The following is a 16336-nucleotide window of genomic DNA, read 5'->3' on the forward strand; positions in this document are numbered from 1 at the left end:
AGTACAATTTCAGAGAGATCCATACACTTGAACACAAGTTATTGTCTGGAAACTAGAAAAATGCTTGTTTTTAGGCCCCTTTTTGGCCCCAAATTCCTAAACATTTAGGGCAATTACCCCCAAACTCAAACCCAGCTTTCCCTTTGTGATATGGAACCTTGTAGTACAATTTCATAAAGATCCATACACTTACACACAAGTTGTTGTCCGGAAACTAGAAAAATGCTTGTTTTTTGCCCCTTTTTGGCCCCTAATTCCTAAAATTTTGAGGCAATTACCCCAAAAATCAATCCCAGCCTTCCCTTTGTGGTATGGCATCTTGCAGTACAATTTAATAGAGATCCATACACTTGAACACAAGTTATTGTCTGGAAACTAGAAAAATGCTTATTTTTGGTCCCTTTTTGGCCCCTTATTCATAAACCTTTTAGACAATTACCCCCAAACTCAATTCCAGTTTTCCCTTTGTGATATGGAACCTTGCAGTACAATTTCAGAAAGATCCATACACAAAGACAGACAAGTTATTGTCATGAAACTAGAAAAATGCTTGTTTTTTGCCCCTTTTTTTGCCCCTAATTCCTAAAATTTTGAGGCAATAACCCCCAAAATCAATCCCAGCATTCCCTTTGTGATATGGAACCTTGTGGTACAATGTCAGAGAGATCCATACACTAACACACAAGTTATGTCTGGAAGTTACAAAAATGCTTATTTTTTGTCCCCTTTTTGACCCCTTATTCCTTAACTGTTGGTACCATAACCCCCAAAATAATTCCCAACCTTCCTTTTGTGGTATTGAACCTTATGTTAAAATTTCATAGAGATCCATTCACTTAAACTAAAGTTAGAGTGCGAAAACCAATGTGTCTTTGGACGACATTGATGACGACGATGACGATGACGCCAACGTCATACCAATATACGACCACAAAATTTTTTTGCGGTCGTATAAAAATAACGCGAATATAAATCGTCGCGAAAATTTAAAACTTGGATCTTTCCTTATTTTACTACATCAAGTGAATTTGAAAATCGCGAAATTAAATCGCCGCGAAGTGGGCTAGAAAGGGCTAAACGCGAAATAAAGTATCCTTGATGTCATTTTTAATGGCAAAAAACATTATGACTTTCTTTCAAAGCTTGCTAATCAAAGCTATTTTAATTTTGCCAAATAGCAATTCTGTCTGAGATAGAACATTTTCAATTATAAAGAAATTTACACTGAATTCAGATAAGAACTCAACAATGTGAATGATATATTGTGTGCCTTGTTATCAAAATCATGTAAATGTAACCAAACTGGCAGCTGTTTTAAATATATGCCTAGTTGTGTTGTTTTGAAAGCAGCAAAACAGGCCACTGTTGAATGCAATAAAAGTTTACAGTAGAATATTGCTTTTTTTTTATTAACAAATTTGTATAATGTTCATATTAAAAAGTCCGCATCTACGTCATACGTTTTCACACGACATTGTCATTGTCAGAGGTTGGCAACTATGACTAAAAGTCTGTTTATGGGACTACTTACCTGTACATCCATATCTCTAGCAAGTAACGGCATTGATTCAATAATGTAATAATCAAGTTCTGATCGTCTCCAGACATTTCCTGAACTGTGACCTAGACAGCTGAGCACTAACAACTGGAACAGGAAAGCATCTACTCCTTCTTGTACCTGAAATGAAGATATTGAGTAGAAATTTAATTCCTTTTTGAAATTTGTTAATTTTACCACAAAACCATGATCATATAAACATACAAATATCCTCTTCTGGCTTTATAAACAAGTAAAACTGTGAGCTACTGCTCACTGATGATACCCCCGCCAAAACATTTCGATAAACAGGAAGTTGTTGAGTGATGAATCTGAAAACGCATCACACAGTGTAACTTACTTATATAAACCCTGAAATCAAATTTCAGAAATCCTTGTCAAGTAGTTCATGAGAAAAATGTGACGAAAATTTTCAACTTGGCTATCCTGTGTAAAATAATACAAGTGTTCGGTAAACAGGAAGTTGTTGAGTGATGAATCTGAAAACGCATCACACGGTGTAACTTACTTATATAAACCCTGAAATCAAATTTCAGAAATCCTTGTCAAGTAGTTCCTGAGAAAAATGTGACCAAAATTTTCAATTTGGCTATCATGTGTAAAATAATACAAGTGTTCGGTAAACAGGAAGTTGTTGAGTGATGAATCTGAAAAGGCATCACACAGTGTAGCTTACTTATATAAACCCTGAAACCAAATTTCAGAAATCCTTGTCGAGTAGTTCCTGAGAAAAATGCGACGAAAATATTCATGGGACGGACGGACTGACGGATGGACTGACGGAAGGACAGACAGAGGTAAAACAGTATAGCCCACTTCTTTAAAGCGGGGGTATAAAAAAAATTTAAAAAAAAAAAAACGAACATGTTTTCCATACACACAAAAATGCATTGTTTTTTCATTAGCTGTTTTTCATAAAAAAAACTTCATTTTCAAGAAAAATGATATCTGAACAAATGGTAACATACAACATGTGAAATATCTATGTGAAATATCCTTGGTTCATGACATCGTGGAGCTAATGTCTCCTCCAACAAAATGTCCATTATATCATCAACATTGATAGTTTTCTCATGTAAAGGTATGGTGACATTACTGGCTTTCCGTCTGGTAATGTTAGTTATAAGTTTGTACAAATCTGTCACCATTCTTTTCTTGTACAAGGATTTGCCAACTCCTGCCCTCCATGATTTCACAACTCTTACACTGCATCTAAAATTATTTAATCAGATACTGTTGATTCATTAATATTCATGGGAATTATTCATACCAATTTTTGTGAATTTTGTGGGTATAGATTAACCGATGTTCAACAGAAGTACAATCTTTCTATAGACTTTGGCAAAACCACTTTTCAAATGACTACAAAAATGCAATATTTTCTCTATTCACAAAAATTGGTACGAACTAAACTAAAAGAATCCACAGTAATATTAAGTTAAATGATTCCTGATGCAAGTTGCTTCTGGAAGCTGAGTAATAGAGAGAAAAATGATATAAAGAGGTGTCTAAACACAATAGAGTCAATGGAACTTTCGCAAGTTGAAGCCGTATTAATAATGTATATCATTGAAATCATAACAATGCACTATCAATTATGTGTTGGGGTATAAGGTTCTTTTTATTTGTTATTATTTGTTCCAGGAAAGTGCTTAAATGCAGAAATCATAAAGTATGATGGACAAAAATTTCTCATCAAAAGTCATGCAATCATTAAACTTTGTTGTACAGTAATCCCCCTTTTTTTATTTTTTAAAGACCGCAATTCCTTCTTATGACACCATCAATCTAAAAAAAAAATTTGTTATGTAAAATCTCATCAAAACTCTTTTTTTTTGTAAGACAAACTGTTTTCTGTCCTTTGGAAGTGGACTTTTAAGACAGGATTATAATAGAAAGGTCATACTGTACCAATAATCATCAACATACATCCCATATTTCTGAAGATGTTTGATCTACCTAAATAATCAAAATGAAAGTTGATGACTGCTACAAAACAGAGACGATTTATTATGATGATTCTATCCATTCTTTGTCTGACATTCAAATATCATTGACCAATCCTGTCAGCATTTTTCCATCAGATCTGACAACATACTGTAAACCAACTTATTTTTGCGGATACTTTATTTCGCATTCATTCCTTTCTAGACCACTTTGCTGCAATTTAATTTTGCAATTTTCAAATTTACTTGATGTATTTTAATCAGGGAAGATCCAAGTTTTTTATATTCACAACGATTTATATTCGCGTTATTTTTCTTCTCGCGAAAGTCGCTAAAAATAAATCGCTTGCTTTATGTACAAGAAGTCTAAATACGGCAAATGCCCACTCATGACAACATGTTTGTGATTGTATATTCATTTACCTTTCAAAGTCAACAGCTGATGCAGGTCTTATTCCAGTAGATGACCTTTCAACTTTCAGTTTTGTTAGGAGATATTTTCTGATAGTATTGCCATCTGTAGGAAGTTGTGGTCTACGATATTTATCAAGGGCAGCAACTATCCTCGACCTATCTTCATTTTCACTGCTACATATAACGACCAGTCTATAGTTCCTTCCTACAATAACAATCAAAGGAAACATGCATCATAACAGTAACTGTGGGGGTAAACAATCATTAGACACCATTGCAACAACAAAAGTTCATCAAATTCAGACATTTTGAATTCACAGATGGTCTTCGACGATGAACAAGTGATCACATCATTTGGCAAGTCAAAACTACATTGTCTTGACAACTTGTAAAGGATTCAACAGAAATGGCAGAAAATCACAATTGTTGAAAAAGTTTTTTTTCTTTTTAATTCTTGATTTCAAAAATTGCACAATATTAAATTCTTTGGGATGATCAACACAATGAATTAAAATTGGTATGCCAATGAATAACATTTTCATTGAAGTTATAATGCAAATGTCATCAACCTCTTTATTTAACTTAAACAGAGAATTTCTGTTACTCAAAAAAAGAATTTTGTTAGACTTTACTCATATCTTTCTTACCTTTGCTATCAGCATGTTTCATGTGCCTTTCCAAAGATTTCTCTCCCTTGTCACTGACTTCATAATCAAGCAGATCAGCATTTACTAAACAGTAAACTTTACTGTCGTCTGCAAATAAGGATCTTCTCCAGAATATTTCCAGCTACAAAAAGTTTAAATAAAAACAATTCTATTTCATTGGTATGTTTTGTTTTATTTTCGTCAAGAGGAATTTAAGAATTTTTTTTATATTGAAGATAGGATCATTCAGTGATTATGAATTCTGTACTTGTTTGATATTTATGCTCTATGTCAACTCCCAGAAATCTTAAAAAAAAGAATATTTCTATTTCACAAATTTGTACATTTTCTTATATGTTCTATTTCTAGCAATATTGGTAGGCAGGCGGGGTCAAAGACACATTTTTAAAACTACATAATACAATGATGATTGTTGGATTGAATTTGGCCCAGGAGTTTCAGAGGAGAAGATTTTTACAAAAGTTCACGGACGACAAGTGAGCGAGGTGGCCTATAAATGAAAAAGATATACATTACATATCACATTGGCCTTTTCAGCTAAGCAAGCTAACAACATGAGGATAGAACTGATTATAACTATTTTTTAAGATCTCTATTCTATGATCAAATTACCATATCAAGTGTAGTCTGTGGTGTACAGAGTAACACTTCATCTGATTGTGGAAGTGGTCTATCATCTTCATGGCTGTAGACTGATATTACTGTGTTGTATATATCCCCTACAATAATATTCAAGGATAAAAAATACAGACCCAGAAAAACAAAACAAATAAATGTGGATAGTGTCCACATGTGTCCACAGATGATGCCCCCCCCCCCTTGCATATCATATAGTTATAAAGGGACATAACTGAAGAACGGTAAAAGTGACACTACCCAAATTTGAACTTGATCTGAGTTTTGTGGTAATAAGCATTGTGTGTAAGTCCAATAACATTTGGTTGAAGCTAACTTAGTAGAGAACAGAAACTAAAAATTCAGCATTTTTTTCTATTTGTAAACACGCATAACTCTAGAATGGTTGTGTATAAGTTTTATAACATTTGCTTGAGACAAACTAAAGTTAGAGAACGAAAACGAAAAATTCAGCAATTTTTATGTTTAAAAAGGGACATAACTCAAGAATGGTAAAAGTGTCGCCACCAAATTTCGTAATTAATCTGTATTATGTAGTAATAAGCATTGTTTATATGTTTCATAACATTTGGTTGAGACAAACTCTTAGAGAACGGAAACCAATTTTGGGACGTACTTATAGACAGACAAGGGTAAAACTTAATGCCCCCACTGCTATGGCAGGGGCATAAAAACTTGTAAAGGGTTCTTTCTGTAGAACCCTTTGTCTTGCCTGCAATAGCTGCAGTGTAAATGTGTTAAATTGACTGCCAAAAACTAATATAAAATTAGTAAATGTGGTAATGCTAATGAGACAACCATACACCATTGTGGACAATTCCATTTATTAGTAAAATACGGAAAAAATATAAAAAGCAATTTTGACATATCTATAAATCATATAAACAGCATTTCAAATTTGAGTTGATTATTTCGGCAACATTCTTTTCTCTAACTGTTTCTTTTTCTTTTTTTTCGTTTCAGAGAAAAATTCTGTAAGATGATTTTCTTCATCTTTCCATTTGTTAACTCACCAAAGTTTTCGTATAAAATCACAATTTAGCATATTCAGTTGAGCAATATTAAAATTAACTGTTACTTGAAAAAACTTACGCTGACGACATATAATTAGGTTTGGCTCTCCCATATTAAAACAAGGTAAATATGACCTGTCAACTTCAAACGTTTCTGTAAAGATATTGACGAGAATATCATATTATTATAACATTGAACTTGGTTTCAGATGTAAGTATATCAATATCATCTAAGGCTAACTCAAAGTTAACTGAGCAGACTATACATTAATAAATATTTGGAGAAGGGATTTTGATAAAATGGTAAAGCAGGAACTAAAAAAACATCAACAGGGCAGTGTTTTTTAAATTTTTTGCTGTTTTTCATTTTGATAAGTGCTGGAAGGTTTAAACTTACAAGCAAGGATCCGGAAATTTTTCCACACAATTTCGGTCATTTTGAGATGATTGAAAAGTTGGTGCCCCTTTCCATGTCAACTTGAGTCTTGACTAGATTCATAGCATCAACGAACTTGTATTGCTGTTTCATCGCATTTAAGAAGTAAATGTCTTACCATTCCCATGAAGAACAGTTTAGCGAAGGCAATAGTTTAAAATTGAAATGATTTTAATGACTCAAAATGGTAAATCTCTCAGACATTGCTTACGTTTCTTTCGATTTGACAAAAGTTAAAACCGGAAGTTTGCGATAAAGTTAAAGTACGAATAATTCCGGATTCATTTCCGGGATTTGTTTTGTTTATCAAATTGACAGGAAATCACCGGCTTTTTATGTTTTTTTTTATTTTATTACCTTTAAAAGTGTTTGAATGTAACAGACAATAGTTGCACTCGTTTAATTTAGCATGAAATCAATTTGCATTTTACGATTAAATATTAAATTTGCTGAAGACAATTTCATGCATGCGTATTATACAGTAGATAAAGCACATGAAAAAATACTTTTTTCTCCGTGAATTTAGGTTTAATTTTTAAATCAGATTTGATGATTGTCTTTGCTGAAAAGTAATTAAATAATGAATACACTTGTTAGGGAATTTCAATTTTTGTTAAGATATTATTCTGAGCTTGTGATCACTGTCAGGTGTGAATTAAAACCACAGGTAAAAAGTGATTAGCAATCATTAGCCAATGTTCCCCGGAGGCATTGATATAGATATTAGGAGGGCCCTCAGGATTATCAAACTACTGGAGTGGCAGTTTTATTACAGGAAAGGGATTATAAACAAAACAAGTGATCACAACTTACACAAGACAGTGCAAAATGGCGATTAAGAAATCCAATTTCAAACACTGAGTCAATGGAATGACCGAAATTACTTCTTTAAAAAATTAAAATTTGTCCTAAATCCCAATTACTCGTTTAGGACAAATAGTTTCATCTTAGGACATGACTGGCATATATGACCGTTTCCGGACCCTTGCTTACAAGATTGATAGTCCTTAGTATTCATGCGATTGATTTGAAACTAATTTTTAAATATCAATAAAAGAATATGTGAGGTAAACAGCCATGCTACAGCAACCAAATCAAACCAAAAAGGTTCATTTGTTAAAATCATATAAACAATGCCATGAAAAAATAAGTATTGCTTTTTGCTTAAGGAATTTGAACATACATTAACAATTAAATCACTAAAAAAAATATCATGTTTAATGTTATGTCCTTTACTTGGTAAATTTTAGTTCTATTTTGGTAAAATTGAGAAAGAGAATTACAATAAGGGTCTCATATGCTCTTAAGTTTCCTTTTCATACAAGCCTGAATTTACCTTGTTCTGCAAGTCTATTAAGAATCATCCCTAGATGTTCTACACTAAGATAGTCTGATACACTAGAAGAAATGGATGTAAGAAATGTGTCCCACAAACTTTCCAGAGCTTTGATTAATATTTCTACATTATTTTCTCTGCAAGTAGAAAGTAAAAACATTACTCTTAGATATTTCAATTGCAGCATCATTTCTTAGAAAGAAAGTATAGTATTATCAAAAATATCTTTTTTTTCCAAATTTATTCAAAGAATATCTTTTATTTCCAAATTTATGAAAAAATATCTTTTATTTCCAAAATTATTCATTCATTAATTAGGTCTTTCCATTTTTCTGTGGAAAGACCTATTGTTTTTGTTCTGATTATTATTTTTTTCTTCCACCAAATTTTGTTATCGCGTAAAACTTTTGTTTCTCAATATGTCACTAAGATATTTCTTATATAGTATCATACAGTTTATGTGCTTTTCATTTTCACCCATTCTAAGTCGAACAATTTTCTTTGTAAGATTTATCTCCCTATTCACTGGTTATGAAGTGTGTGCATCTCCTTTGTAACAAAAAAAGATATCGACAAAATTCTTTTTCTAAATTGTTCGTTACATCCTCATGAATTTTTGGCTAATTTGGATCGAAGCGATTCGATGAAATTTTAAAGGAGTTATCTACCTTTACCAAATAAATTTGTCAGTATGTTTTTTTAACTCATAAACCGTTAACCGTATAACCCTGGAATCTTTTTGTTTGAGTCATTAGGTCCTAACTTAGAAAATGAGGTCAAGGTCAAAGGTCAAGGTCAAGTTCTCAATTTTGACTTTTCCTTGTTTTTGCATTTTTCTCAAACACTTTTAAAGATATATATGAAACAACAAGGGCAAAATGTTTGCTTTATTGTAATGAATATATGTTAAATTTGGTCTGAAACAATCTAATGGCATCTTATAGGAGTAAGTGCCCCTGAAATGTCCAATTATAAGGTTAATTGATTATTACTTCAACTTGGTTCATTATAAAGCCATATGACCTTTTACAAAGGTTGGATAACATATGACCTTGAAAAATTACAACCGGAAGTGACCTTGAGAAAACTGGAAGTAGCCATTTTTGCACTTTCTTCATGGAAAAGTACTCGGAATCCATATATTTTGTAATTTTAATACATTAACTTATCACTAGACTAGAAATGACTTTCGATAAACTGGAAGCGGCCAATTATCTCCTGGTTTACAAGCAAAAGTATATAGAAACTATATATTTTTGGAATCAGTGTGAAAGAAACTATTATATGAGACCGGAAGTGACATTTACTTCACCGGAAGTAGCTAATTATCTCGCTTATTTAACTCAGAAGTATATAGAAACCACTTATTTATCGCATCAGTATGAAGAAACTGATGATAAGATGCCAATTTTAACTTTAAGTAAACACGAACTAGCTTCTTTTCAATAAATTTAAAAATTGCTGTGGAAAGACCTTTGGTTTTTAATTTTTTTTTTAATTTTCTGTTAAAATTTGACATTTTCATCCATTTTTGAGAATAACATGTGAAACATGCTATTGAATTACATGAAAATATAACATGTATTGTTTGCATAATTAATAAACTGTTATCACAGAGATATGTCTCGCCTTTTTGTAATTTCGATAATGCAAATGTTGAAATTAAAAAAGCAATACTTTAACATGTAAGTTATGCAAATATTCAAAGTTGATGAACCATGACTGAAGGTACATGGCTGAACATTCTCCATGGAAATGAGATGTGCCAATGTTAATACAACTGAATACCAAATACCATTGACTTATCATAAGTCGTTCCCTTTAAACAAACCTAAACACAAACATTAACTTGTAAACTATGTAAAAGTTTCAAAGTCAATGAACTATGATGAGGGGGTGGGGCTTTATAATCTCCATGGAAATAAAACTTGCAAATGCCAATAAATTTGCATACCAAATATCACTGACATTACATTAGCAGTTCATCTTAAACTGATCTAATCACAAACTAATTCATATAAACTAAGCAAATGTTTCAAAGTCAATAGACCATGACTGAGGGGACGGGGCCAAATATTCTCCATGGAAATGAGATGTGCTAATGCTTATACAACTGAATACCAATTAACATTGACCTACCACTAGTGGTTCCCCATAAATTGACCTAATCACAAACTAAAACATGTAAACTAAGCAAAAGTTTCAAAGTCAATAGACCATGACTAAGGGGGCAGGGCCAAATAATCTCCATGGAAATGAGATGTGCCAATGCTTATACAACTGCATACAAAATATCATTGACCTACCACTTGTGGTTCACCATAAACTAGACCTAATCACAAACTAATACATTGTTGACGCCGCCGTCGCTGACGCCGGAAACAGCATACCTATGTCTCGCTTTTTAACTCCGTCAAGGCGAGTCAAAAATCTAAAAATCTTTAAAACAATGCATAATAAAAATTGCAACTAAATTTATAAACTGAAACAAAAATTGATTAACATTTCAAACGTTTTTGGTTAATATTTTCAAAAAATTACCCAGTTCCCATTCCAAGGTGATCAACTAAACTTCCAGTTACAGATGCCAGAGACTGCACTGACTGTGTCCATCCTGTGAATTGTCTAAAAACTTGTTCCTCTAGTATACCAGGAGATTTCCTGCCTGGTACATCTACATCCATGGCTTGGAAATCATCTTCATTATCCATGCACCAAACTATACCTAAGTAAAGAATTGTTCTTGATCAAATATGAGTCTTAAATCTGATGACTAATAATTTTCAAGTGATATCAATTTGTAAATTTTTTTTTTGTACTTTTTCATGCAAAAAGTCATGAAAATTAAAATAAGAACCAAAAAATAAAACTGAAGAATTTTTTTTTAGATTGAAGAAATAAATGTCTGAAAAAATTCAATGTGTAAACCTAATTAAGTGCAGTCCAGCCAAGTTATGTTTGTATTTCTGACAGACATCATAAATCATATGAAAGCAGCAAGTGCCTGGAAATATCCTTATTCTGTATACACAGCCTTTATATTTATGAAAACTCTTTCTGAAAAGTCTGTGCCAACAAAAAAGTGACAGGTGTGCACTGTAAAATGCTCACCAATTTCAATATTGTAAAAATACAGGGTAGATTACTTTGACTGATAAATAATGTCATAAATTAGCACATACATCTAAATGATGAAAATAACACTTTATAACTTTTCTACATCCGAAGTATTTTTCAGAATTTACATCTCTCAGGAATGCAAGTATGTTTTTCACATTAAAACTGATAAACTGACAAAAACACAAACCTCCATCAACATCATCTGGTCCCACATTTTTCAGAGCTTCTTTTGCAAGCTCCATATTGTATCCGGCTGTTATCATTTCTTGTAAAAATTTACTGGTTTTGATTTCATCTGGTTCCTCCACTTCTACCATTACTTCTTCATCACTTTCTTTTGTTTCTTCTTCTTCTTGTCTTCGTCTATCCATTTGTTCAACATCATCCTTGGCAGCAGACATAGCTTTCACTACATCTTCTTTTGTACATCCCTGCTTAACAGCAGACAACAGTGGATAGATGAGAGCAGTCGGTTCTTTATTGGAGCCAATTTTCACAAGCTCTTGTTGTAATATCACCATCTGATCAATTGTGAAGAAATTCAAGCAATAATATTTTTCTCTCTTCTCGTCAATATATCTCAGCCAATTTTCATGACACTGCTCAAGAAATTTGGCTATTTTCGGTATAATAGCACTGACATCTTGACTGGACTCATCCACTCTCCCCTTTAATGTATGCCTGTCTTCTCCATATCCAAAGTATATGAACGCACAAGCATGTCTTTCTCTGTCACACAAAAATTTAACATGCCACTGAGAGAACAGAACACAACCTTCTTCAACTAGTTTGGCATAAATATTTCCAAGTCTGACTACTCCATCCAAAATCTGTCAGTAAAAAAATCATTTCAATAGAGCTTTCCATTTTTTAATTTTAAGAATCATTTAACTTGACTTTAAAATCATAAATTGTAGTAGTTTATTTCCCCTAACGGCAAACAGCATTGAAGATGATTTCATTCATCAACAAAAATATTTGTATGTGTGTGTGAGAAAATGGTTACTATACTGTAGAAATTAAGACCAAAGCCTTAAATCAAAAGAAAAAATTGCAAGTACAGGCGCACTAATTCATATCAAAGGTAAATTAGAATGAACTAAAGAACCTTAGTGAGCGCGCTCACATACCCCACGTCCCCACATTGTCATTGGAGAAATAAAATATGTGTAAGAAAAAATAATTGTATAAGAAAAAAAAATTGAATCATAATTTCCTGTCAATATGCACATCTACATAGTATGTCCTTATTATCTACAAAGTTTCATGAAATTATGTTGTGTGGTTTCAGAGGAGTTGCGATGACAAACTGTTGCAGTAGTACATTGAAGCAAATAAGTTCAAAGGGGCGCAACTCCTAGAAAAAAAATTGAACCGTAATTTCCTGTCGATATGCACATCTACATAGTATGTCCTTATTATCTAAAAAGGTTTCATGAAATTCTGTTGTGTGGTATCAGAGGAGTAGCGATGACAAACTGTTGCAGTAGTACATTGAAGCAAATAAGTTCAAAGGGGCGTAACTCCTAGAAAAAAAATTGAACCGTAATTTCCTGTCGATATGCACATCTACATAGTATGTCCTTATTATCTAAAAAGGTTTCATGAAATTCTATTGTGTGGCATCAGAGGAGTTGCGATGACAAACTGTTGCAGTAGTACATTAAAGCAAATAAGTTCAAAGGGGCGTAACTCCTAAAAAGAAAATTGAATCGCAATTTACTGTCGATATGCACAACTAGATAGTATGTCCTTATTATCTAAAAAGGTTTCGTGAAATTCTGTTGTGTGGTTTGAGAGGAGTTCCGATGACAAGAAACAGGACTGACGGACTGACGGACGGACAGACTGACGGGTCAAAAACATTATACCCTCCGCCATTCGTTGCGTGGGGTATAAAAACATTTTATATCCGAAACTTCTTGTAATTCAATACTAAACCAACAGTATCTCCTGGCACATAAATAGCAGTTGCATTTAATTTTTGAAATTTTGGAAAGTTATAATGAAGGAAGGACAGACGAGGGTTAAACTAAATGCCCTGGCAAGGCAGAGGAAATCAAGTTTTGAACATTGATGTTTTTTTACTTATAAATGATCACTTAATACCTAGATTTCTTTTGGTTTTGTTGTTGGATAGCTGTCTCAATGATGTATACCTTATTCATATCAAAATTCCTTTACCTCCATAAATCTATCCACTTCATCCTTTCCTTTCTCTGCTTTCCCAGCTACTAACATCAGTCTGGACTGAAGGTCATGGAGTTGATCATATCTGTAGTGCTTTCTCTGTGCTACTTTGCCTTCCTGATCATCTTCGGCAACTCTGAGTTCTAATACTTCTGTCAAGTTCTGGTAAAACAATAAAATCTATCAACTAAACTAGATCTGTGTGTAAACTCACAAAAGGATACTACCGCCCCACAATACTATTACTTTTTCAATGAAGAAAGTAAATTTGATTATCTCCACTTTAAAATGTTGGAATATGATTGTATTCTTGTATGCAGATCCTGTAATACAACTGTATTCTACAAGTTTCATCAATAATCATCTTGCCATTTTAGGGAGTTGCACTAAAAAGGCTCATGGTATTACAAGAGGACTAATGAATGGTGATTCCTATATACCATCCAAAATTTATTAGCAGGGGTTATAATTATGGAGGAAAATAAAATTCTACGATAGTAGTCAATGTCTGTCCACCTAACTGATCTGAAATTTGGTTGGATTTCAACTAGAAAACTTCAAATCATAATTGGATAAATATCATTATTCAAATAATGCTTGCTTTCATTTAAAAATGACCCCTGATTAATGACTCTAAAAAGATGAGTGCAAGTAAACAGATTTTCATCTAAAGTGTCCTAAAATTATTGTCACTAAAATAATTGTCTAATCAAATATTGTGATCCACAGGTGGATTTTTACATGTTCATCCCTCAGTGTGAGAAAATAGAAAACTTGATACCAAAATAAATTTGTGCTTAAACTCAAGCACAAACTGACAATGAAAAACATGTATCTTCCAATTTAGTATGAAAATCAACATCATCTCTACATATCATAACTTAATATGTTGCCATTTATATTTAGTACATTTCAAATGAGCAATAGAGAGTCAATAGAGAATTTCCTTGAAATGTTGTTATCATGTATAAATGTGTCAAAGTATATTTGTTCCGCCTAACAGAAGTTTCCCTGGAAACAATGCTATAATATTTATTCCTGTTGGATTAAATATTCTAAACCCTTTACTTGTAAGTGAAAAAAAATATAATATTTTTTGCAGTGGAAATAATATTACAGAATATTTCTTCTATTTGAAACTTATATTATGAAGGAACTTCTATTTCATGACAAATGTACAAGAAAAGTCAGAGAGCAAATATTACAACAACAAATTTAATTCATCTTTGAAAGTTTCATGAGCAAACAAATCTAAAACACTTAAAATAGATGTAGAAGGTCCAGTAACAACAACACTTTACTGAATGCTCCAGTAATTTATTGAGATCGACATGTTTCGGTGGCTAGGCCACCATCATCCTGATAGAAAACAATACATAAAATCATGCTGAGGTACAAAATCAGGTTGAGAAAATTAAAACGTCACAATGATGCTATGGTGAGTAACGTTATAAATAGCAATTGAAAGAGAAAGTGAAAGTAAGTATATATGGAAGTGAACTATTAGAATAAAATAAAATAAAATAAAAATACAATGTTTTTGTTGTTAAAATGTTTGTTAAAATTGTTCTGCCATCATGTGTTAGCATTCTTGCACAGTGCAACGAATTATACAATAAATTATTGTCAGTTGTGTTCTGTGAAAACTTTGTGTTCAATTAACGTTGTTATTTCCAAATATAGACGACATTTTACTGGCAATTCCGTACCATTTCGACTGGCTTCCCTTGGCCAGAGGTACTACTCCCAATCGCGTCGGGATGCTGTAAAGTGTTTGACCGCTGAAGGTATAGGGAAAATTAAATAAAATGATATCGCTGGTCTATGATGAATGTAAATGTTGTGTTCCTCCATTAAACTATCGGAAGTGGCTGGTAATCTTGTAATCTGGTAAAGTTGGTAGTATGTATGATTAACGTATTTTCTGGAACTTACTTCAAAGTGAATTTCATAATAAGAAGTCTATAATTGCCAATAAATTCTGTAAGAGAAAAATAGTCTTATCACAGTTCTTTTCCTCCTTTGCACTCGTTTTTGGTTGAGATGGTTCATCATAATTTACTTTCTTTGCGCCTGTTGAATGCCTGATAGCATTTTAGGAAGGCCGGTTCCTGTTGGTGCCTCAATGATATAATTGTTTGTTTTACTACGTGCGGATGGCTAACAAGATTAGCGTATGTTGCAACGGCGGTTCCCGAAGGATGCAGGGGTTCAACGATCAAAATTGAAAAAATTAAAACCAAGGGAACCAACGCCTAGTAAATCTTCTGTCAGTAGATTCCATAAAGTGGATACCTCAGGTATGCAGGGTCGTAACGTATCGTAACGACCCTGCATACCCGAGGTATCCACTTTATGGAATCTACTGACAGAAGATTTACCAGGCGTTGGTTCACTTGTGTTTTAACTTAAAATAGATGTATCAAACTTACTGTTTTTCTAAGATTTTCAATTTTCTTGAGGTTTCCTACTTGATAAATTCCCTTGGTGTTTATAGCTTCAGCCTGTTGAAGGGAGCTAACTTCTACTGAACCATGAGATCTCTTTACAGTCTGTAACCATGCCAACTGTCTGTTGGTATCAATCTAAACAAACACAGAGGATTATATAGTTATTTTCATATTTTTCAGTTTCTGGTTAAAAACAAATCTAATGTCTATCTAGTTTTATAGTTCTCATAAAAATTAATTATGACTTTCAATCATTTTTACAATACTAACAATTTGCCTCAGTCTACATCTACTGTTTCACCTGAGACCTGAGAAATATTGATTTTAAATGTTTAAATAAGTTGAAATAAAATTCAAACTGAACTGCACAGTTGCAAAAAAAATACTGGTTAAGGGATCATAGATTTATTCTTATGAGGAAGCTCCGAGCATGCTCGGAGGATGCTCGGAGCTTTTTAAGTAGGCTCTTCTCAGCAGTTTATGTGACAATAATTATCATGATCTATTAAGATGTCAATCAAATCTATAGCACTTCTATAATAAGGAAAGTAAAGCATTATAGAGGAAGC

The 16336-nt window shown here is 32.8% G+C and overlaps 1 protein-coding gene across 1 annotated transcript in view; it reads right to left on the reverse strand.

The window, feature by feature from the left end:
- The window catches only part of LOC127724150 (E3 ubiquitin-protein ligase rnf213-alpha-like), a 157531-nt gene that overhangs the window by 93584 nt on the left and 47611 nt on the right, over positions 1-16336 (reverse strand). The window contains exons 22-32 of the mRNA XM_052231026.1: positions 15750-15902; positions 13312-13479; positions 11315-11957; positions 10549-10732; positions 8008-8144; positions 6315-6389; positions 5199-5305; positions 4566-4707; positions 3928-4123; positions 2527-2770; positions 1532-1678 (exon numbers count right to left, since the gene is read on the reverse strand). Of these exons, the coding sequence (XP_052086986.1) occupies positions 1532-1678; positions 2527-2770; positions 3928-4123; positions 4566-4707; positions 5199-5305; positions 6315-6389; positions 8008-8144; positions 10549-10732; positions 11315-11957; positions 13312-13479; positions 15750-15902 (2196 nt within the window). The remainder of the gene's footprint in view (positions 1-1531; positions 1679-2526; positions 2771-3927; positions 4124-4565; positions 4708-5198; positions 5306-6314; positions 6390-8007; positions 8145-10548; positions 10733-11314; positions 11958-13311; positions 13480-15749; positions 15903-16336) is intronic.

This window comes from Mytilus californianus, unplaced genomic scaffold, assembly GCF_021869535.1.
Source record: "Mytilus californianus isolate M0D057914Y unplaced genomic scaffold, xbMytCali1.0.p SCAF_14, whole genome shotgun sequence".
Taxonomy (NCBI): Eukaryota; Metazoa; Mollusca; class Bivalvia; order Mytilida; family Mytilidae; genus Mytilus; species Mytilus californianus.